This window comes from Alligator sinensis, unplaced genomic scaffold (assembly GCF_000455745.1).
Source record: "Alligator sinensis unplaced genomic scaffold, ASM45574v1 scaffold260_1, whole genome shotgun sequence".
Taxonomy (NCBI): domain Eukaryota; kingdom Metazoa; phylum Chordata; order Crocodylia; family Alligatoridae; genus Alligator; species Alligator sinensis.
In genome coordinates, this window is record NW_005842431.1 from 327,718 (window position 1) to 348,765 (window position 21,048).

Here is a 21,048-nt window from a genome sequence, read left to right on the forward strand (position 1 = left end):
TGCAGGGGCATGTTCATCCTTTTGCTCTTTGATGAGACAGTGGTCTGCTATGCCGTGTTCAAGGAGAACCACAGCCTGCCTACCAGAAAGGCAGTGGGACCATGTCTGTGATCATGTCCCTTAGCCCTTTGCACATCAGCCAGTGCTGGGATGGTTATGTGGCTAGAAAAATTGGTAAAGCAAGAACCACTGTTCAGCACAATTCCCACAGCACCTCAGAAGCCTGATGCATCCATGCAGTTGTGCACAGGTGTGCATTTGCTCCCCTCTCACCCCCAACATGCAGACATGATTTGGCTGAGGTGCTGTTTTCTTTAGCATGGGCTGGGATCTCTTTGCAAATGGTTGGGAGGCACAGTGGGGATATCTCTTTAGAGGCCTGCACTGCAGTAGTGCCAGTTCTCTGCAATATGGGATGTATTATAAAGTGTGCTCCTTTTCCTTGCAGTGAATTTGCTCAGAGGATGGCCCAGGCATTAAGCAGGCACCCAGACTCTGCTCTTAGCACAATCAGTCTAGCTGGCAACCAGCTGGAGGACAGAGGTACCTCATGCTCCCATCATAATAGACTGGGTCCCTTTACTGGGCACTAAATGAATCAGAATAACAGCATTTGTCATGTACACAGTAAGAGAAACTGGGCAGAGTGTTCTCTAGCATGGTGGGAAACAACGTAGACTGGGGGTGGCCAGCCTGTGGCATGTGTACCACCAGTGGCATAAGCAGTCTGTGTATGGCATGTGGCAGAGCAGGAAGGGGATAGGCAGCACAGTAGCAGACAGGCCAGGGGCCAGAAAGCAGAGCAGCAGATCAGGAAGGGAGCACAGAGTATGAAGCAGAAAGCAGAACAGCAGATTGGACAGAGGAAGGGGATGGGAGTGGCAGTCAGGGAGGATGCAGGACTAATTTATCGCACATCTGCCAAAAAGGCCACCCTCCCATTAGTGTAGACTGTACCTTTATATGTTTAAGGGCCCTATAAATCCACAAGAAGAGCTGGGGGGGAAGCAAGGAATAGGGATCAGGCAAGCAAAGGGAACTGTGCCAACAGCTGGTGCTTTACACTCAGCTGTGACATGTCTTATCCCTTGGGCTGTAGCCTGCTATCTCTTCACCAGGACAGACAGAGCCTGTGCCAAGTGCTTTTTGGGTGCCCTTCAAGGAAGAACAGTGGATAGGGTCAGTTGGTGTGACCCTGCCAGGACCTTGGGCAAGCAGCTAGTCTCCCTTCTGAGTTCAGCTAAACTTCTCCTGAGTGAAATTGAAAAGCCCACCTTTTCCCTAGTGTGTGGGGTGGGAGGGAAATGAGGGCAAGAACGGGGCCCCTTGAAGGATTATTTTAGGGTTATTGCATTGCTGTCTTGTGATTTTCATTTTGTTTTGCATATTTACTACAAGAGCTGCAGATGGGAACTTGAGTTCAAAATCAAATAAACAACATTCAAGTTACTGCTCATGAACCAAAGGACTTTCTTCATAGCTAGTCATGAAATCATTTGCCTTACTGCAGACTTAGCACAGGGCTGTATAAAGCTTCTCCATGAGCAGAAGGAACAAACCTGCTGCCTGTTGTACAACTCAGCCATCAACCTTAGCACCGAGTTCTTTTCAGGGCTCGATACAAGCCTTTTCCATCAATATGAATGAAGGGAGCTGCTGCATCTGAGCACAGCATTATTTCATCAGGCTCAGGATGCTTGCTTCTGGCAGGTGGCTTGAATTTGATGTTCACTGGGAAGGCAAATTTGCCTTGAGAATTGCCAGCCTGGTCAGGTTGGTGGAGGGCAAGCTGCTTCTCCTTTGCTTACCACTCCAGATGGCCAGTGTTTGCTGATAAGTGATAATGTTCCTAGTATGTTCTTGAATAAATGGCCAAGCTAGCGGGATCAGGATGTTACCTGTTACCTCCTTGTTGTAGTGACTTAGTAGACTGCCATGCGTAGTCCCAGGGGTAACTCTGCTCTTTCCTCAGGGATAATTGCTTTCAGCCGGCACTTGGAGAAACGGTCAAAGGGCCTGCAGAGCCTGAACTTCTCCAGGACCTCGCTGACTGCAAAAGGTATCTGGTTTCCTTGGTGTTGCTTGGGGTCTGGGAATGGGGCTCAGAGATCCTCTGTGCCACCTTTGAGGGCTCAGGCAAGCAAAGGGAACTGTGCCAACTTTGAGAACATCTGCAGAGGCCATGTTGCTCTATGCTAGTGCTGGCAACCTTCCCAAACTGGGCAGGGACTGGCAGCAGCCAGAACAGCTGGCCTTATAGGAGCAGGAGTGTAAAAGGGGGTACAGCAGGGGCTGCTCTGGCTTGCATTTCCCCTTATGATGTTCATGGAAGATTGATGAGGCTTCAGCACTTGCCAGGCAATATAATTTAAAGGTACAGTCTAGTCTAGTCTAAATGATGCAATGAATTCTCATTGTCCTGGGGCAGCTTTGCCCCCTTGGCTGGCTTGGGAACTTTGAGTGGGTGTTGCAGAGGGAGATATTTTCAATGTCAAGAAGCCAGAGGGCTCTGCTGGGCACACTGCTGCTGGATTCTTGTAGCATGTGAGGGCTGACACTTTAAAAGTGTTTCTTTATCTCAATGGGGAGAGCTGTAGGACAAAAAACAAGCTGCTGGGGAAGTTGTTGAATCCAGTGGTTTTCAAGCTGTCTGGGATTGTTTAGGAGCAGAGAATCCTGCCTTTGTGCAAGGGGGCTGGACTAGATGACCCTCAAGGTCCCTATCAATTTTATGGCTTTAAGTCCAAGGTGCCTTGTAGGTTACGTACGGATCATTAAGGAGAGAATCCTCTATGGAATTGCACCCAACATGGGAAATCACTTCTTTGCTGATCTTCCCAGATTTCCCAGCTTCACCAAGCCACAGTCCAAGCCAAGGGAGGCTGCACTAGGGTGAACTGAGACAACAAGGTTCTGGAATACTGCTCTTGCTCTCTCTGTGTCCATTAGCTGTGAATCCACTCGCTCACCACAATGCTTGCCTGCCACACGGGGTTACTTTTCTGATTTCTTCTTTCTCCCACCTCACAGGAATGAATACTTTATGCCAGTCCCTTGCAGCAAATGGAGTCTTCAGTACTTCCCTTCATCACCTGGATCTCTCTGGAAATCCTGGCATTCTTGCCACAGAGGATGCTAGCGTATGTATGAAGAGTGTGTAGGTGGCGGGATGGTTTTAGCCAGAGAAATGCTGATAATACCGAAGCAGATTTAGAGATCCAATACTTTTCTCTCATGCTGGCTTGCACGTGGAAGTAGGTGCCCACACACACACACACACACACACACGCACACCCATGCATGTGCACATGTACACATGCAGGTTTGTTCTTCTCTTATGTGTGTACCTGCATATATGCACACCGCATTTTGGTATTTTCTGGAAGATTAAAGATTTAGGTAGGGGGCAATCTGGCCCTTCAGGTGGGCCTGCTGCTGCAAGGTTTGGGCAGGATTTTCAGCTATCCATATTGTCCTTAATGCCAAAATATTTGGAAGTTGCTGCTGGTGTTGGGTGCCCAGCCTGAGACTACATGAACCCAACTCTGAGGTGCCCATCACACTCCATGCACGTTGACTTCAGCAAGAATTCTGGACACTCAGTGTTTCTGAAAATCTGGTGCTGAGGCCCCTGATTATATCCTCAGAATCACAGGCAGGTTATCAAATGTGGTCGCAGGTTGCTTTGCTCCTTAGTTGCCAGTACTGAGAATCATACTTGGCTGCCTCCTTTTTGGTTTCTCTCACCTTTCTCTGATGCATGGAGAAAGGGCCTGAGAAGCCACCCGGAGGCCTGTACAAGAAGGAAGGGGAGCCCTTGGCCAGGGGTGTGTACTAAATCCTGGTGGATTTGGCTTGTCTTTGCTTTCTCCTTTCCTTTTATAAATGCCAGCACTAAAGAGGGAAAGAACTTGACTGGCTGCCAGGCCCCAGGCGTGAGTGACTGGTGCCTCCTGAATCTGGGGTGGGGGGGACACCTGCAGAAGCCGTTGATGATGGCAGCCCTGTTGGGGGGCACCAGCCCTACCGACAGCATCAGTGTCAGCTGTCAGGAGGGGCACTGGCCCCGTCAGGGGTGGCATGTGCACCCCCATGCACCCCCTACCAGTCTCCTATGGCCCCAGGTAACAGTGAAGACTCCCTGTGGCCCAGGCCCCAGATCACCATCTGCAGCCAAGAATATCCCACATTTGACTCCCTTTGGGAAGAAATGCTGCCTTCGGAGTCCCTCCTAGGAACTACTTAAACCCATGTCTTTTTCTTGCAGAGTTTGCATAGTTTCCTCAGCTGCTCCAACTCATTGTCTCACCTTAACCTGTCTGGGACAGACTGTGCTTTGGATGCAGTAAGTGACCAGCCACTTCTCTACACTGACCACAGCACTCATGCACACTTTACATGGCTCAGGAAGCCCTTGCTGTACAGCAGCATGGCACTGCTGTCATCGCTGGGGCTTGTGCCTGGGTGTTGCAAACCGTAGGTCTGCTGTGCAGAATGTGCAATCAAAGAGTCAGTATTCTGCATGCCAGTGCAGCCCACCCCACCCACACCACATCCTCTTGCAGATGAGCTAACACAGACTGCATTTCACCTGGTGAGGAGTCCTTCTTGCAGAGAGAAGTAGCAGCTTCACACTGTATGCTGCGTGTCTCATGCCCAATGATCAAAAGTGAAAGTCTGGATGCAGCAGTTTATTAAACATCAGAAATAAGTCTCTGCTCCAGTATCCAGGCTTGGCTCAGCCTTGGCACTGAGCACTGCATTTAGAGCTCAGTCTTGAATTACATCAGCTCTCTGAACCTGCAGCTGACTTGTTCAGCCAAAGTCAGGGTTCCAGATGAGCTCGTTGTCTCCTGAAGCTCCCTGTGCTGTCACTGCTATGTGTAAGTCTTCCTATCGCCTTCACTGACAGTGAAAAATCTTAAAAGGCTGTTCTGGCCTGGAGTATCAGTGTCCTCCTCTCTTTGACTCCATCTCAGGTTGCTCATTTACAAACCAAAAGTGCCCCCTCTCTTTATCCCAAACAGCCAGCCCTGCCAACTCCTCATGGTCTGAGAGTCAGCTGGCTCCTTTCCCCCTTGTGTGTCATCATCACCAATAAGTGTCTGCAAGGCCTCTTATGCCTTTGGTGACACCCTGTGGCCCCACTGCCCTTTCTGGCTTGCAGCTGGTGGTGGCCTGATATTAACTGGGAGCTGCAGGTGCTGATAGCTCTGAAAAGCAGGTCATTAATAAACATGTCTGTTGGTGGGAAAGAAGGAACAGAAACCCCCTCCCCCACAGCTGGACTTGTTCTGCAGAGCTCCTGGGACTAATAAATAGCACTTGGTCATTCAGCTCAGCAGATGTCACTGAGCCACCAGGGGACCCATTTTGGTTGCACTTTCATAGCAGAATCGTGCCTTGAAGCCCTCCGGTAGTGTCTGTGTAAAACAAGCAACAAACACACTAAAGGGCTGTCATTAGTGTTAATGAGGAGGCATGGCCCAGTTGTGAGTGAGTGAGCTTGGGAGACATGGGTTCAGTTCTCTGCTGTTCCATGGATTTCCTACATAACACTAGGCAAGTCATTTAGCTTCCCTGGGCCTCATGTCTCCTGCCTACAGCAGGTCACAGCAGGAGAGACAAGTCCCTGATCCCACAGCCTGGTGGAGCAGGTGGAGGTTCCCTCTCAGGGCAGTATGAAGGGAGGCGTTTAGTTCTTCGAAGGTGGCAGCAGCATTTCTGCTTCAGAAACATGGAAGCTGTGGTCTGTGTTGAAAGGAGTTTGAAGAGGGATTTGATGTGGGAGCATGATTGTCTTGCAGTCCAGGAGCAACAGGGTAGCATAGGAAGCCACTGAGGCCAGGGAAGGAGGGGGAATGAAGGGGTGAAGTGAAGAGTGAGCTGGGTGGCCCTTTCCTCATTTTACAGTTCTTCCTTTCCTTTTTAAGCTTTTTGCAGCATTAGCCGAGGGATGCCGTGCTAACCTTGTGCATCTGGATCTCTCCAAAAACATCTATTCACACAAGTAAGCTCAAGGATTTCCCCTCCCTTTATCACTGTATCTGTGTCTAGCTGCTGGGGCTCAGAGGTGTGCTTGTCTTCAGTGTGCTGTCACCTGTATGCTTGGAGGTGCTTCTCACTGCTTTGTTAGTGCAGTAGCTGTGATTGCCACAGGTGCAGTTCCAGGAATGAATTCATGGCACTTTGCTCCCTCTTCTCTAGGCAAGATTGTTGAACATGGGCCCAAGCAGCCAATCAGGTGACCTAGTAGTTCTTCCAGTGTTGTCTTTCTGCTTTGTGTGTCCATCACACTGCTGCATTCCTTATAGCAAAGTCTCACAGCATCTCCAGAAACTCTCCTGGGAGTGAATTAATCCTGGTTGCTCCCAAGTCATTTTTCTCTGAGAGTGGCTATTTTTACTTTGGGAGAAAAAGCCTAAATGTCTGTACACTTGTGGTTTCTCCTGGGAAAGCAGTGACTCTTCTGGGAGAAACTAAATGTCTATATGAGGCCTCTGTCCTTAACACTCCCTGAGGAGAACTCTGTGCTGTTGTGATCAAATGTTTAGTTATGAATTTCAAGAAAACAGGGACAGAAAAACCGTCTCCCTCCCGCTATCTGAATGGGGACAGAAGCACTCAGAATGAACACACTGTGGACACAGATATTTGCATTATTTTTTGTTCAGCTTAAACATCATCAACAGGACATCCTCTGCTGTGACCTGTTTGCAGGGCTATTTTGCACCAGTTGAACAAACAGGTTTGCAGTCACACCTGAACTTAGACTGGTGCAGCTTTCTTATGAAAGCAAAGCACTCAAGCACTTTATGGCAGGGGACATTTTTTTTCTTCAGTAATACAGTGATATGTGATTATATGGTCCTGTAATGGGTAGAAGGTGGGATACTTAGTAAAACCAAGGTGCTGTGGTCAGGGGATCTGTGTTCTGTGCTCAGCATTGATGCTGACCTCCTAGGTGACATTATGATTTTTCAGTTTTCTTTTTACATTGTTATTTGTCAATTTTACCTGCTAAAAAATGAGGATAATACATTATTTTGCAGGGGGCAGGGAGGATCAGTTAATTAAAATGCTTACTGCATTGAGAGTTTCAAACGGAAAAGCAAAGCAAAGTGTAGAAATGCAAATGATTTTAAATAATAATAGAGTCCTTTATGATAACAGTTGAGCAGAATCTCAAAGATCATTTGAAAGAGTCTTGTTACATGTATATGAATTGTGCTTTTGATTTTTCATGCTCTGGTTGCTGCTTGTATATGTGGTCTATTGGCATTACAGGGTGCTTTTGTCTGTAGTCTTGACCTGGTTTGTCTCTCATATAGAGGAAGTTTCCATGATTGTCACAGATGAGAAGCAGGAGGGCTCTGTGCTCCCCTGTCAGAGACTTAGGTACTGTTTTTAGCTTGGATCTCCCCCTCGAAATCTTGCAATTTGTAGATAAGAACACATCCTCCTTGTTAAAGGTTTGTGTATTTAGGGGTGTAGCAGGAGGCTTGGTGCTCCTGCTATTTTAAGAGGAGGCAGACGGTAGATAAAGCAGTCTGCAGATGCTGCAGGAGGCAGTTAGGAGTCACGTGACCCAAAATGGGGCTGGGCTTACAGGATTTAAGCCCAGACCCTGAGCTGGGGTTGTGGCTTGATCCTGGCAGCTGAGATGCAAAGAACTCCTGAACAGCTGCAGCAAGGCTCCTGGCAAACATCTGGACCGGGATAAGCAGGCTAGTGGTCTGAGAATTGAGACAAAGGGCGGTAATGGTCTTAGGTGGCCTAAGAGTGGGGCCAGGGCCCAAAAGATAGGAGACAAGGTTAAAGGGCAGGGCTGCAGCTGAAGGGTTGTGAAAGCAAGGAGGGTCAGGGACCTTTAGCTTGCAAGGGGTGAGAGGCAGAGCCATTGATTCATAACACAGGCAGGGCGCACAGGGCCAGGGAACCCAGAGGTCTCAACTGTCCTAGGAAGAGCCAAAGGTCAAGGAGGGGCTACAGCCAGTGACTACCTGGGTCAGGGAGCCTGGAGATCTCAACTGGCCCAAGAGCAGGGCCAGTGCCCAGGAGGTGCCAAAGGTCAAGGAGAGGCCATAGCCAGAAACTGACAGGGTCAGGGACCTGCAGCCCATAGAGAGGCTGAGTCAGGGCCAGGGGCCCAGTCCCTCAGGAGTGGTGGGATCAGGGTCAAGGACCCAAGACCATACCCAGGAGTAGCCAAGATGGGTGAAGTCCCCAGGTGTGGGCAGAAAGAGACAGCTTGATAGTGAACGGTGACATCTGTGAGGCATGGGCGTGGTGTAAGGGGCAGTTGAGCCATATATAAGCCCTTAAAGCAAAGTCGAGACACCTGAATACCAGCTTGGGATCAGGAATTCCTGGGGCAGCCTCCTTTTTTCAAAGATCTAAGAATAACAAGGTGTGGCAGGTTAGGTGAAGTAGAACAAGCATGAGGAGTGAGGGCAGAGCAGGGGCTGAGTGACCACCAGTGGGCGTCACGGCCACCCTGGGAGGAGCGCTTGTTACAGAGGGTTTCATCTGAAAGACGTTGCAGCTATTCTAAAGCATTGGGTTCAGTGATGTGTGCATTGCTACTAGCAGAGGGATGCAGAGAATTTATGGTAAAAATCAGCATTCCAGGAAGAGGAGGGGAGAATAGGTTGGGATATGATGCCTGTTTTTTGTTTCTTTTAGAAGGGTGAAAGATGTCACTCCTGCTATCAAGCAATTCTTCAGCAACGCCTCCGTCCTCAAGTATGTTTCATTAGCTGGAACCAAGCTGCCTCCAGACGTTCTCCGGTAAGGAAATACAGTGGAGTCGCATCTTACGCGGGTGTTAGGTTTTAAAGTCAACGTGTAAGGCGAAAATCGCATATAGTCAAAATTAGCCTTGAAAATCCCTTAAATCGCCCATATTGGGAGGTCGTCAGAGCTTGATGTCGATCCAGGAGACGATGGGCCAGGCTTGGGTGATGGAGCGCGAGTCGTAGACAAAGTGGTTGGCTCTGGTTCAGCTCGAGAAGTTGATTGCGTATCTTTAAACACTAGAATCACACTCAGCGTGGCGAGATGCTCACACTATGAGAGGCGGGAACTCATTGAGTGGAATGGTGAGCGGAATTGCCCGCACTATTTAAATTGTTATTTTTCTCTTTTTTTTTGCCGAGCGCGTATAGTTGAATTTGCGTAAGTTAAATACACGTATGATGCTACTCCACTGTATTGCACTGGCATGACTCCTACAGACCCCCAGAGCCAGATCCACCGGGAGCCTGCCCCTTGCAGTCAGTAGAGACCCTGCCACTGACTCCAGTATGCTTTGGGCCAGGCCTGGCATTTGTTTAGTGAAATGCATGGTTGGTGTTTGGGGCTGGGCTTTCCAAGGAACAGTAGGCCAGATTTTCAATGGTTTCTCATGCCCTATCAGAGCTGGGTTTACAAACATGTTCGGCACTGGACAAGCCACACTCCACTGACAATCAGCCCTTACTGTGTAAACGAGTGTAAGTGTCCTCTGTGTGTGTGTGTGTGTGTGTGTATGCATATGCATGTGTGATATAAAAACATGGTCCTCTAGAACAGTGGTGCTCAATCTTTTACTCCTGTGGGCTGGATGGGGAGTGTGTTACCTGGGGCAGGTGTGGTGGCTGTTACCTGGGACAGGTGTGATGGCAAAGAGCAGCCTGGCCTTGATCCAGTTGCGTGGGGAGAAGGGCGTGTGGTCCTTCCCTGATCCAGCTGTGTGGGGAGAAGGGGGTGTAGCTCAGCCCTGATCCTGCTGCACAAGGAGAAGAGTGCCTGGCCTGACCCCATCTGACTATGGACTCCCTTAGCGCAAAGCCCAGTTAATGTTTCTAGCTGTCCTCTGTGGCAGTAGGTTTCCTGTGTGTCCAGACTAGGTGGTCTTTGGGCCCAGTCTGTTCCTAATTGATCCTTACCTAATTTATAGCCCTGTGGGAAGCCAGGGCAAGCCTTTGAGAGTGAGCCTCCTACTGCACAGCAGAGGATAGTAGAGGGACCCCAAAGTGCGTGCAGTGCCAGATGCTCCATGGAGTCCAGAAGAATCTTAATCGGAGACTCAGTTAGGTGGAAGGTGCTCTTACACTGTGGTGGTGGGCAGCAAGTCAGTGCTGTAAGGGAACGACACAGAGTGGGTAGTGATGAAGCTTGTTATTGGGCCCCAGAGCAGTCAGGATGGACTGCCCATCTGTAGGCTCGGGGAACAAACACCAGGACTGCTTATGCAGCCAGGATTTTATAGTAACACTGATAGCATGTTACCTAGCCATCATCTCTGGGCATATGCTGCTCCTCGAAGGGTGAGTGGTAGCAATGTTAGTAATAGATCTTGAAGGATTCCCTTGGGGTGACGAGGAGTGTATCCTGCATCCTCTGCTCTATGTCCCACAGCAGTTCTGCAGTGGCTTTCCCACCCTTTCCTTCTGTTTCATTTTCAGGGCCTTGCTCCAGGGTCTGGCATATAACAGTCAGATCAGTGACCTGCACCTGGACCTTAGTAACTGTGAGGTGAGGACATAACTATGAGGAGGCAGGGCTGAGCAGTGGAATGAGACCTACCCTGCAGTGACCCAACTACCCTCCTTTTAAAGTGGAGCCAAAGCTGACTGACAACCGAAGTCAGCTGGTGCTTCTGATCTGAGCATCTGTGGGTGCACAGCCCATGTTGCTCCCACTAAAGAACATCAAGGTTGGGCAGAGCAATGTAGTGGTGCTGAGTTACACTTCTGTCCATTGGGGAAGTTGGCAACTGTCTACTCCTGTTTGATTATGATTTTGTGCATTTATAAGCTGTTCCTGTGCAAAAAATGTAAAACCAGGGAGTGTATCCAGCATAAAGCCGCTGACACTGATAAAGCATGAGGGGTTCTAAATTAAATCCCTGGCATTTGCATTATGCTTTTAATAATATAAAGCAACTTAGTAGCACCTTGCAGCTCCAGAGTACTGTACAATTTGCTCGGCACCCTGAGAAGCAGCTAAGAATTATGGTGCCCATTTTGCATATGAACACTCATTTGGGAGATTCAGTGAGCCAGCCCAATGCTCTTCCTGCTGGAGCCTGAATGTTAGTGTTGTTCTCTGAGGATTTTGCAGCGTTTTACAGATATCTTTAATTAACAGCACCTTCTGAAGTGATCCTGCTGGCAGTTAAGGCTCTGGGATGGGCGAAGGGCATCATAATCAATTTCTAAGCATTATTGAGGGTCTTGTGGGTGGGATGAAAGGTTCACAAGTGCTTAAATGGCTCAAGGACAAAAGTCCTCTGGGAAGTCAATGGGACCAAGACTACTAAGTGGCTTTTGAGGCTGGACCTTGAGCTCTTAAGTCACTTGGGTCTTTTGAAAATGCTCTCTTAATCCCTTTGCCTTCCCATCCACAAAATGTGGATGGTGATGCCTGTGGTCTTCCGTGAAATGCTTTGTGTCCCATGACTAAAACTTGTTGTCTCAGTGCTCTGGGATATCGTCTTTTACTGCTTCCTCTACACACAGTATCTCTCAAGCACTTTCACTGATGGATCTACCTCTGTTTCCTGTTGGAATAAATTCATCTTGTAATAAAAGAAAACACTCAGCAGGTAGTTTTTAGTGGGTGGAATGTTTGCCCTGTATTTCAGAATGATTCTAGCTCTGTTTATCCTTGACTGGACTTTCCCACGGCCAGATGTTTGTTTATAGAAATGAAAATGTTCCTTTTTATAGGTTGGTTTGTTTGTTTGTTTGTTTGTTTGAAGCTGAGATCTGCAGGTGCCCAGGTGATCCAGGATCTGATTTTTGATGCCAATTCAATTAGTGATTTGGATTTATCAGACAATGGTAAGTATATGGGGGGGGGGGGTTCTTATTCACAATGGCTGGAAATGACTGTATTCTGACTCACTTCGGCACAAGGCTGCATGCTATTGCTCAGCAAAAAACAAGATAAACTACCTGCCACAATGGTCACTAAGGCAGGAGTCCATGAACTCAGTAAAATAACCATATAAAACATGGCAGAGCATATTTTTCTGAAGTGAGGTGGACTTCTGAGCTGCCCTATGCATTGTGTGGTATTACAGGGATCTAAGAACTTGTTTGTGTGAATACCACCTAGTCATAGGTTTGTTTCTCTATTTCCTTGCGATCCCTCTTCCTATGAAAGAAAAAATACCACTGCTGTTATTTGGTGCTTAACTTTTGCTTCTGTCTCTATTAATTCATGTTAAAAACAGGAGCAAGCATGGTATGGCTTGTGGGTACACTGTCCACTGTGTTGCAGGTAGGGCTGGTTGATGGTATGGGCTGCCACTGAGGAACAGGGAGACGTGCTGATTTTGTTGAAAATTCATTTAAAGGAAAACATTGAAATAAAGCATTGTTTGATAGTTGATATTGTGAGAACAAAACATTTTGCTTTTTCCTTTGAAATGGTTTTTATTCCAAAATGTTTTGCCTTCTAACTTTTATAATTGGATGAGAAGTTGAAAGAGGAATTGTCCAAATTCCTTTATTTTGTTCCAGTTCAGAATGAAAATAAATTTGAAATCGTGGAGTTTCTGATGGTTCCTGCAAAGCTCTAGCTGTCATATTGCACATAGACATTTCTGCTGCTCTGCTCTGTTGGAAGCCTTAGGATCACAGGACAATTATGTCTGGTGCCTGGCCTGCAATTAGGAAGGTAGATTTTGGTATTTAAAAAGGGTGGAGCTGGATAGATCAGAACAATCCCATTGCAGATGAAGTCATGGCGTCCCATGGTGAGTTCAGCTCATCTATCTCTAGGGGCCTGTGTTTGTCATCTTTGCTCTGAGCCACTTCAGGGCACTGCATTTTTGAAGGGCTGGACTTGATTTTGGATGATTCTTGTCACTCCTGTTTCCTATAGGTTTTGATTCTGATATGGTCACTTTGGTGCTGTCTATTGGGAGAAGCAAATCAATTAGGCATGTCTCTTTAGGAAAGAATTTTAGCATCAAATCCAAGTGAGTATAACATGACATATTTGCTTGTACCTAGGTAGGACTCTGATAGGTATGATCGTAATACCCGTTTTCTATAAATATAGATATATGTTAAGTGGTAATATTACATTTGTTTATTAAATTGCAGCTCCAAATATAGTTATCCTTTGTTAATAACCACTCAGCTTTCTGCTTACTGCACCTTTTTATATTGCATTGTTCCTATAAATTAGAACCGTGGTCAGCAGCTCAGCCATGACACTGCAGCCCCTACTGTATTGTCATTTGCTGTCACAATTCCCCAAGGCCTGCTGTGCTGGGATAGGTAGCTAGTGCAAGCGTGCATGGGCAGGGCCTCTTGCTTTTTGCATTCATGCTCACTTGCCCTAATGCAGATGTGATGGAAATGTGACTGAAGTGGGGCTGGGGCCTGAGAGAGGGACAGCTGTCCACTCTGACCAATAAGTGGAGAGGGTGCATTAACTATCACTGAGGAAATTACAGCTACCTACAGGTTGGGAAAAACCATTCTGCTGTGGTACCTGTTGGCAGTAGTTTTAAGCCAAAACAGAATGGTCCTCAACTAGGAGTCGACATGACCACACCTTCAAGCTTCTTGGCTCCAGGTTGAAGATTATAACTGACAGCTCTGACCCTCTTCCCTAGGGACAGTCTTGCTGATGTTCTTCACCGGATTGTTCAGCTCACACAGGAGGATGATTGTGTAAGTACCTTCTGTGATGCACATCATCATATTATTGAACCAAGAGGATGAGGTGAATGAGTGCAGGGCTTTGCTCTGTGGTAACAGCCTCTATGCACAGCATTGCCTTATGGTGAGTGACAGCTGGGCCATGGAAGATTCTCTTCCTCTGAGAAGGTCAGTGATCCACCATCTTTATTCTCCATGAAGACATATTTGTTCTTTCTTTGTTGCTTTTCTTAATCTGGAATGAATGATGTAAGTGCTTTCAAGTGTTAATAAAGGAATCAAGAGCTTGCAGAGTCTGTCTGTCAATTCAAGGAGCAGTAAAGACACATCTCATAAAATGGAGGGATTGAAGAGCAGCCCAGAAGGAAGGTGGTGGGACTCTTATTTTGTGTAGAAGGACCTAATATCATGGAGTCTATTCTCAAGGAGCTAAGTAGGCAGTTAAGGCTTATTTAGACCAAACAGGGACTAGATCCTCATGTCATCATGCCTGGCAAAGAGAAAAATACCTGGCTCAGTTCTTTTCTGCTTTACAAAGATGTCATATTTGTTCATACCATCTAATGAAGTAGGTGCTTGCCTATGAAATCTTATGCCTCTTTCAGTGAATTAGTCTCTAAGGTGCCACTCTGCCCTGCCTTCTACCTTAAGAAAAAAAAAAAAGAATATCAAGCCAAGTCTTCCTTGTTTTGTGGAAGGTTTCCTCTTAGGCCCAGAGAACTGAAACATGATTGGAATATACCACACTTAATTAAAATGTTGATGTTTTCGCAAAGAGATCTTTTCTCCCAACTGGTTGTCAGGCATTTAAGTTTAAAACAAACAAACACTAATAGCAACAAAAGAAAGCAATGTTGATTTAAACATTCTTTCCATGTCAGGTGCTTAGTTTTCAGTCCTGTTGCTTGGGTTGTCATAAGCCTGTTAGTCTTCCAGTCATTCACGGAGTCTTCTGTGGAGTACAGAATTTCCCAGCTGGAAATTTAATGTAAAGAAATTCCTTTCAAACCATTTCAAACTGTAAAAGAAGCACAAAAAAAAAAGAAAAAAGGGGCAAAGGTGCAGATGCACACATAACTTTATCTTTGCAGTTAAGACCTAAAAGAAAATCTGTAATGATTGCATAGTGCATTAAACAGCTGTGACCAGAGGCAAAACTAGTCTGTTTAGCCCAGATCTCATTGGATTAGTTTCCCCTCTTCTGACCTTGCCTGACTGCCAGGCTTTTATAGTGTGTACACAGTGGCTGTGTCCTGCAGAATTCCCTCCTCCTGCCCAAGCTGGGCTTCGCATCAAGTCAGGTGCAGCTCTGCTCTTGTTCATCTATTGCCTTTCCCTTGAATTGTTGTCCTGTGTTTTTTCTTCCTGGTTCCTTTGTGTATTATGGATCAAAGGAATGCATATCTGTCAGGATACTTACCCGCTCCATCCCCTCCCAAAGATTATAGCTGAGCACCTAATTATTATTAGTGTAATTATCTTTGCAACAGCCCTCTGCAGCAGGACAGTGCTATTATCCATACTGTGCAGAAGGGGAAATTGTGTAGACTAAGTAAACTGCCTCCATCCTCATCATTCTCTCCCTGTTGTGACTGCTTGCACCAATAGTAGCAGTCACTGCCCAGAGGCTCACGTGGGCAGGTGAGGATGATCCCATCATGGGGGAGGTAACTCTCCTGGGAACTTTTTAAAGGTTCTACCTGCAAGGCTGCAAGGGTGTATATCCTATTCATGCCACCTGGGAGGCTCTGCAGCCCAGAGCAAATTGATATTGGAGAGAACCATGCTTAGCAGCAAAATGAAGCAGTTCTACAACTGACTTAGTTACAGAAGAAGCTTAAAGGAGCTGGGATTAGTTTTTGGAGGGGAAAGGATGGTAGAAAGGGAGGGCGATGTGTGGAATTGTTTGCTGTCTCTAAATTGTAGAACAGAGTAGAGGGTATCTGTTTTTTTTTTTTAAAGCTTCTGGGCTTTGCTGGTTACACACGGGACCAGGAAGGAATCTTCCCCCTCCTGTTGCTATAGCTGTTGGGGATTGTTTTGCCTTGCTCAGAAGCACTGATGTAAGTAAAGGCTGGGGATCTTGTCTGGGATGTACTGATGCTTCTACTGGGACTAAAACCTAGAAGTTCCTGGTTAGAGGTCCTTGCCTGTCTACTCAGGGTCAAACTGATCACCACATTTTGAGGTCAAGAAAGAATTCTATCCCATAGTCATACTGGTTTAGACTATGGGGAGTTTTGCCGTCCTCTGTAGCAGGGGGCATGGTCCTCTTCCTTGGGTCTCTTGAGTGTATTTAACAATCCTTGCATTGGCAGGTCATTGACAGTGCCCTGTTCCTCTGGCATTACCTGTGGCAGGTTGGGGGGGTCCATGGTGTTTTTGGGCTATGTGCCTTGTAATTGTATGATAGTGTCCATGGTATCTTTGGGCTATGTGCCTTGTAATTGTATGATAGACTTGTTTGTATAATTTTAAGAACGGGTTAGACAAGGATTTGTATAGGATGGTTTGGATAGGGATAGTCTTGCTTTGAGTAGGGGATGACACTAGACAATCTCCAGAGGTTCAGGATTTCCTATGATGCTATGGGGATTTCTCACTCATGCCTGTTCTGCTTATGACAAGGACTTCCAGTTGCTACATCTGGGTTCTGGTGAGATGTGGTATCTTGATCTGGCTCAAATTTGCTCTCATTATTATTTTCTCTTGCGGTTAGTGACTGCCAAGGCCCATATCACAATGAAACTACAAAGCAGCACACTGAGAAACCCAGCATGCAGCTTGGAGATCATAAAGCATGTGGAGGGCAATGGATGCTCCAGAAGGAACCTTTTGGGGGAACTCTGCCATTCACTGGCTTTCTCCTTTCTGCACAGGGAGTTTGGGGGAGGAAAGGAACCTACAAATCTCACTGTGCTGGCAGCCACCAGGTTTCCATCTGTGCAGTGAGATAATGCATGCGTGAGAGAAACCAGGATCCTGCATTGCCAGGCATACCTAGACATTTCTCCCTATGTTATTTTATTTCCAGCCTCTTCAGTCCCTGTCAGTAGCTGACTCACGGCTGAAATCAGGAACCAATGTCCTTCTGAGTGCTCTGGGCAGTAATACTAGCCTCATTAAGTTGGACATCAGTGGGAACACAATGGGTGACACAGGAGCCAGGATGCTAGCCAAGGCCCTGCAGATCAACACAAAGCTCAGGTAAAAGGATCTGGACCCCCTACTTCCTTTGTTTCCCTCTGGGCATGTGTGGGGGTGTGCTGTGCCCTGGCACTGTCCTGGCTGCAGTGAAAGTGCTGCATAAGGCTTTCACAGCTAATGAAGTGGATGCCAACTTGTGGGGCTTGGATAAGAAGCAGGTGTCTGTTACTCTGCAATTGCATCTCCATGCCATTGCCTATCAGCACTAATTATACCATTACCTGACAGCCCTCTGCATGTACTTCAAGCAGCATCATGGACAGGGTAGGAACCAGGGCTATGAATTCAGGGTTTCTAGCTTCTAAAAGGAAACCCTGTGATTGTTGGTATGTCTGTCTCCCTGTTAGGCACTATGGGTAGGCAGCTGGGAGAAGGTGAGAGCTGTTGGATCCATCAGCCCCTTGGAACATAGAAAGGGACCTGGCCTGACACCTGGTATGTCAAAGGTGTATGGGAATGGCACTGCCCATCCCACAGGACTCCTGATTGGTCCTCTGCTGCCCTTACCCAAACTGCTATTGGTGGAGTGGGACATCTCTCCTGCACCACTGTCACTGACTGGCTCCAAGCCCCTTCAGCAGTGAGACGGGCCTGAGGAGGGGAATTCCTGCTGCCATTGTCTTATGCTTTGCTTGGGAAGTTGTTCTGCTTTGAGAGGGAAAGAATGGCTGCGCCTCAACTCCTCTCAGCTCAGACCAAGTCATAGTGCACGTTTGGACAGCTGTGCCCCTTAGCACCCTTCCACACAACACAGAAGGAAGTGGGCAGCCCAGATGCTTTACCCTAGCCCTGCTACTTTCCCCAGAGTCGCTTGGGTTACTGAGGTGTAACCACTCTTTTGGGTGCCTATACACGTGCTCAGGGTTGGGGGTGGGGGGAGTGTTTTAATTAGAGTGGTTTCCGGAAAGCTGCTTTAATTAAAATGCCACAGTGCCACGTGTATTAAGCCCCTACACATTTTAAAATGGCTGTGGGATGCTTTAACTAAAGCTCATTTGAGACGCTTTAGTTAAAGCGCCCCAGTGGTCATTTTTAAACCCATACATGACGCTGCGGTGATGCTAAAGCGTTCTAATTAGAATGAGGAGCAGACTCGATTTAATTCTTTAGTCTTGGGCTTAATGGAGCTGTTTGCACAATGGGAACCTAAAAAAATGCCTTCTCCCAGCACGGGAGCCTCGCTGCTCTGAGCAGTGTCAGTAAATTGACTAGCAAACTCCACAGGTGAGTTGCTGGACTCATTTCTTCTCTGACTGAAGGTAATTGCAGTTCCACTGGCTTCTCACACTATCCAGAGCCACAGTAGGGCAAGTGTTTGGGCGCTACTCCTCTCAGCCCTATTCAAATAAACCTCAGTAGGAAGTTGTGGGTTGATTGAGGTTTTTGTAACATCCCTTGCAGTAGAGAAGAGGCAAGCCTGGGCTGCATATAAATGGCATTTTTCAGTGAGGCTACTGGGAACAGACAGAGCCTGTGGTTCTCTCTTCACTCCCAGATGACTAATACTGCTTGTGCTGCCTAAAATTGCCTGCAGGATCTCCTCAAATCCTGGCCTGGATTTAGAAGCCCTGGAAGGGAATGCTTTTCCAGCCGTTGGCTGGAATGGCCCAGCTTGGGTCCAGGGTAAGCTAGTGCTAGGACCCCTACACTGCTGCTTCTCCCAGTTGCCCAGTTCGGGCCCAGTATGGGAAAGCTCCCAGGTGCCCAGCCACAGAGCAGTGCAGGACAGGCAAAGCTCCTGCTACCAAACACCTGTGAAGCCCAAGCTGCATGGCCCAGATCCAGTGGTTCTTTGGACTGGATCCAGTCTGGGTGGGTATAAGCTGGCAACCCTGCACTAGAGAATATAATCCTCTGTCTCCTTGAAATGGGCTGAACAAGCTTGCTTAGGTGTCTGGCGAAGTTTGCCTTTGAGATGGCTGCATCTCTGCTTCTAATTCACCTACAGAACAGGTCCTAAGGAGGACTCTTTTTTTGGGAGGGCGCTCACATCTCTCTTCTCTTCCCAGGACAGTCATTTGGGACAGAAACAACACAACGGCAAATGGTTTCCTTGATGTTGCGCGTGCTTTGGAAAGGTAGGTGAGTGGATGAGTCTCTGCCTTAGATCCTCAGTGCCATCTTGCAGGATTTGCTGCTGTGTGGGAAGTTCTGGCTTGGGATCATTCCTGCAGGGAATTCACCCTGGTTGCTTACTGGGAAGGTGATACTGACAAAGAACAAAGTCTAGAATGGGTTCCGAGGGCATCAGAGCTTCTGCCTCATAGAGATGATGCCTTCATCTGCTGGGGGCTCCCCCAGTTTTGTGTCTATTATGGAAACAGTGGAGGGTTAGAGTCCAGATACGTGCCTACAAGGAAGAACTGTAAGTGCCTTGCTGAGATTCTGTTGCATCCCACTTGAGTCCCTGGAAAACAGTTAATATAGAAGATGAATGTGTCCTATTCTTCAGTGTTTTTTTGTGACTCAGTGTTAAGGGTCAGATTTTTGTGAGATGTATTAATGGATTTTCAGGACTTAAACAGGGTGAAATAGAATCACACTTAGCTCCAGCCAATAGGTGGAATAGAATCAAGTCCTTAATGCATCTCATGTATTATCTCTGATAGAGGTGGTGCTAGCTGCACTGTTCTGAAGCCTCAATACTTGAATGCAGGACAGGGAGGAGTGGTACCTGGTAGGGGGAAGGATGTGAAAGTTAAATTTGAGAAGAAGACAAGGTGGACAGGATGTTTAAAGCTCAGTGGCAACCTGAGGTGGCTGCACAGTGCTGTAGCTGGAATACAGCACTGGGACAGCCCGTTGAGGAAGTAGGATACACTGCAACCTTCCCCACCACCTTGCATGCACAGATCTCCAAGTGCTGTTTGAACATTACTGATCTTAACCTTATCCTCCCCCTCTTCCCCAGAAGGCAGAAAGGGATCTCCACAGATTTTTCCAGAGGATGAAATTGAGGGCATGAATGAATTTGATGTATTCTCCATTTGAAACATCTTAAAACTATCAATTTTTCAGAAAGTGCTAAGGATGCATTCTTGGAAAATATGGGTCATTTACCTCAAGTTCCTTTGGAAAGCAGAGGCAGTAATATCAGACAGCATTGTGCGAATACAAGAACCATCACAATTCAAGATACTCTTCTAACCTTAACTAAATAATGTTGCCTCCTTAGGAATTACACCCTGAAGTCCATGCCTTTGCCAATGAGTGATGTGATGCAAGCATATCGGAACAATCCAGAAAAAACAGAAGAAGCGGTGCACAAGGTTGGTTTCTTGAGCAGGGCAGGTCCTGATGCTGCTCACTGACCCTGTGACTCCAAACCCTTCTTGCTGACTGGCTTTTTGCACATTGCAGATACAATCTTGCCTAATGAGGAACCAGATGCGGCGAGCCCTGCCCAAGCAAACCTTTCGGCTGCAGCAGGGGATTGTGACCAGCTCATCCGAACAGGTCAAGGGGGGCTAAACACCAAAGTCTTGATTTGCACCTGTCTGGGAACCAGCCAAGGGCTAGAAGATTGGGAAGTCTGAGGGAATGGTGGTTGGGCCCTAAAGTGCACTGGGGTTGGAGTTACGTGGATGTAACTCATGCAAATTGCACCTTTTTCTGCACTCATTTAGTGCTGGCAGGATTGAACCCAGCCGTTTGCTTCTGGATGGCAAACACCAGAGCAGAACGTAGCCCCTGCCCCTCCTTAGCTGGTACCAAGGTCTGCTCCCACAATTAGCTATAGCAATATTAGTGTCAGGGGCTGACACAATGTCTGCCCTTCTTGCTAATTGTATACCAATGAGCAAAACTTCACAACCTCCTGGAGAAGTAGGCAAAGGGCAGGCTTCCTGTTTTGTAGCTGGGGAAACTGCGGCAGGGTACAGGTTCACCGGCCTTCCCAAATGTCACCCAGTGAATTGGTCATGGAGCCCCTGCATACCAGGCCTGTGCCTCAAAAACAAGGCCATCTTTCCTCAGAGACTGCAGGGTTGCTGGAGTCATACCCTGATGTATAACCACTGTCTGTGCTGTGCTTTAGATGGTGAATGAGTTGTGCCTCAGTGTACAGAAGCACATCGATGTTCTGAACTCATGCCTGGGGAGAGAGGTGGAAGCTGATATCCTCAGTGCAGAGGAATCCATTAAGAATGCAAACCATTCCATCAGTGTAAGTTTTTGA

General features: G+C 47.3%; 1 protein-coding gene across 1 annotated transcript in view; it reads left to right on the forward strand.

Annotated features, from left to right (window-relative positions):
* CARMIL2 (capping protein regulator and myosin 1 linker 2) overlaps positions 1–21,048 on the forward strand; it is a 124,555-nt gene that overhangs the window by 35,984 nt on the left and 67,523 nt on the right. The window contains exons 11-25 of the mRNA XM_014523007.2: positions 449–543; positions 1,973–2,059; positions 3,031–3,140; positions 4,268–4,345; positions 5,934–6,010; positions 8,686–8,790; positions 10,449–10,518; positions 11,747–11,828; positions 12,877–12,973; positions 13,619–13,676; positions 16,699–16,871; positions 18,881–18,949; positions 20,047–20,140; positions 20,232–20,327; positions 20,908–21,036. Of these exons, the coding sequence (XP_014378493.2) occupies positions 449–543; positions 1,973–2,059; positions 3,031–3,140; positions 4,268–4,345; positions 5,934–6,010; positions 8,686–8,790; positions 10,449–10,518; positions 11,747–11,828; positions 12,877–12,973; positions 13,619–13,676; positions 16,699–16,871; positions 18,881–18,949; positions 20,047–20,140; positions 20,232–20,327; positions 20,908–21,036 (1,420 nt within the window). The remainder of the gene's footprint in view (positions 1–448; positions 544–1,972; positions 2,060–3,030; positions 3,141–4,267; positions 4,346–5,933; positions 6,011–8,685; positions 8,791–10,448; positions 10,519–11,746; positions 11,829–12,876; positions 12,974–13,618; positions 13,677–16,698; positions 16,872–18,880; positions 18,950–20,046; positions 20,141–20,231; positions 20,328–20,907; positions 21,037–21,048) is intronic.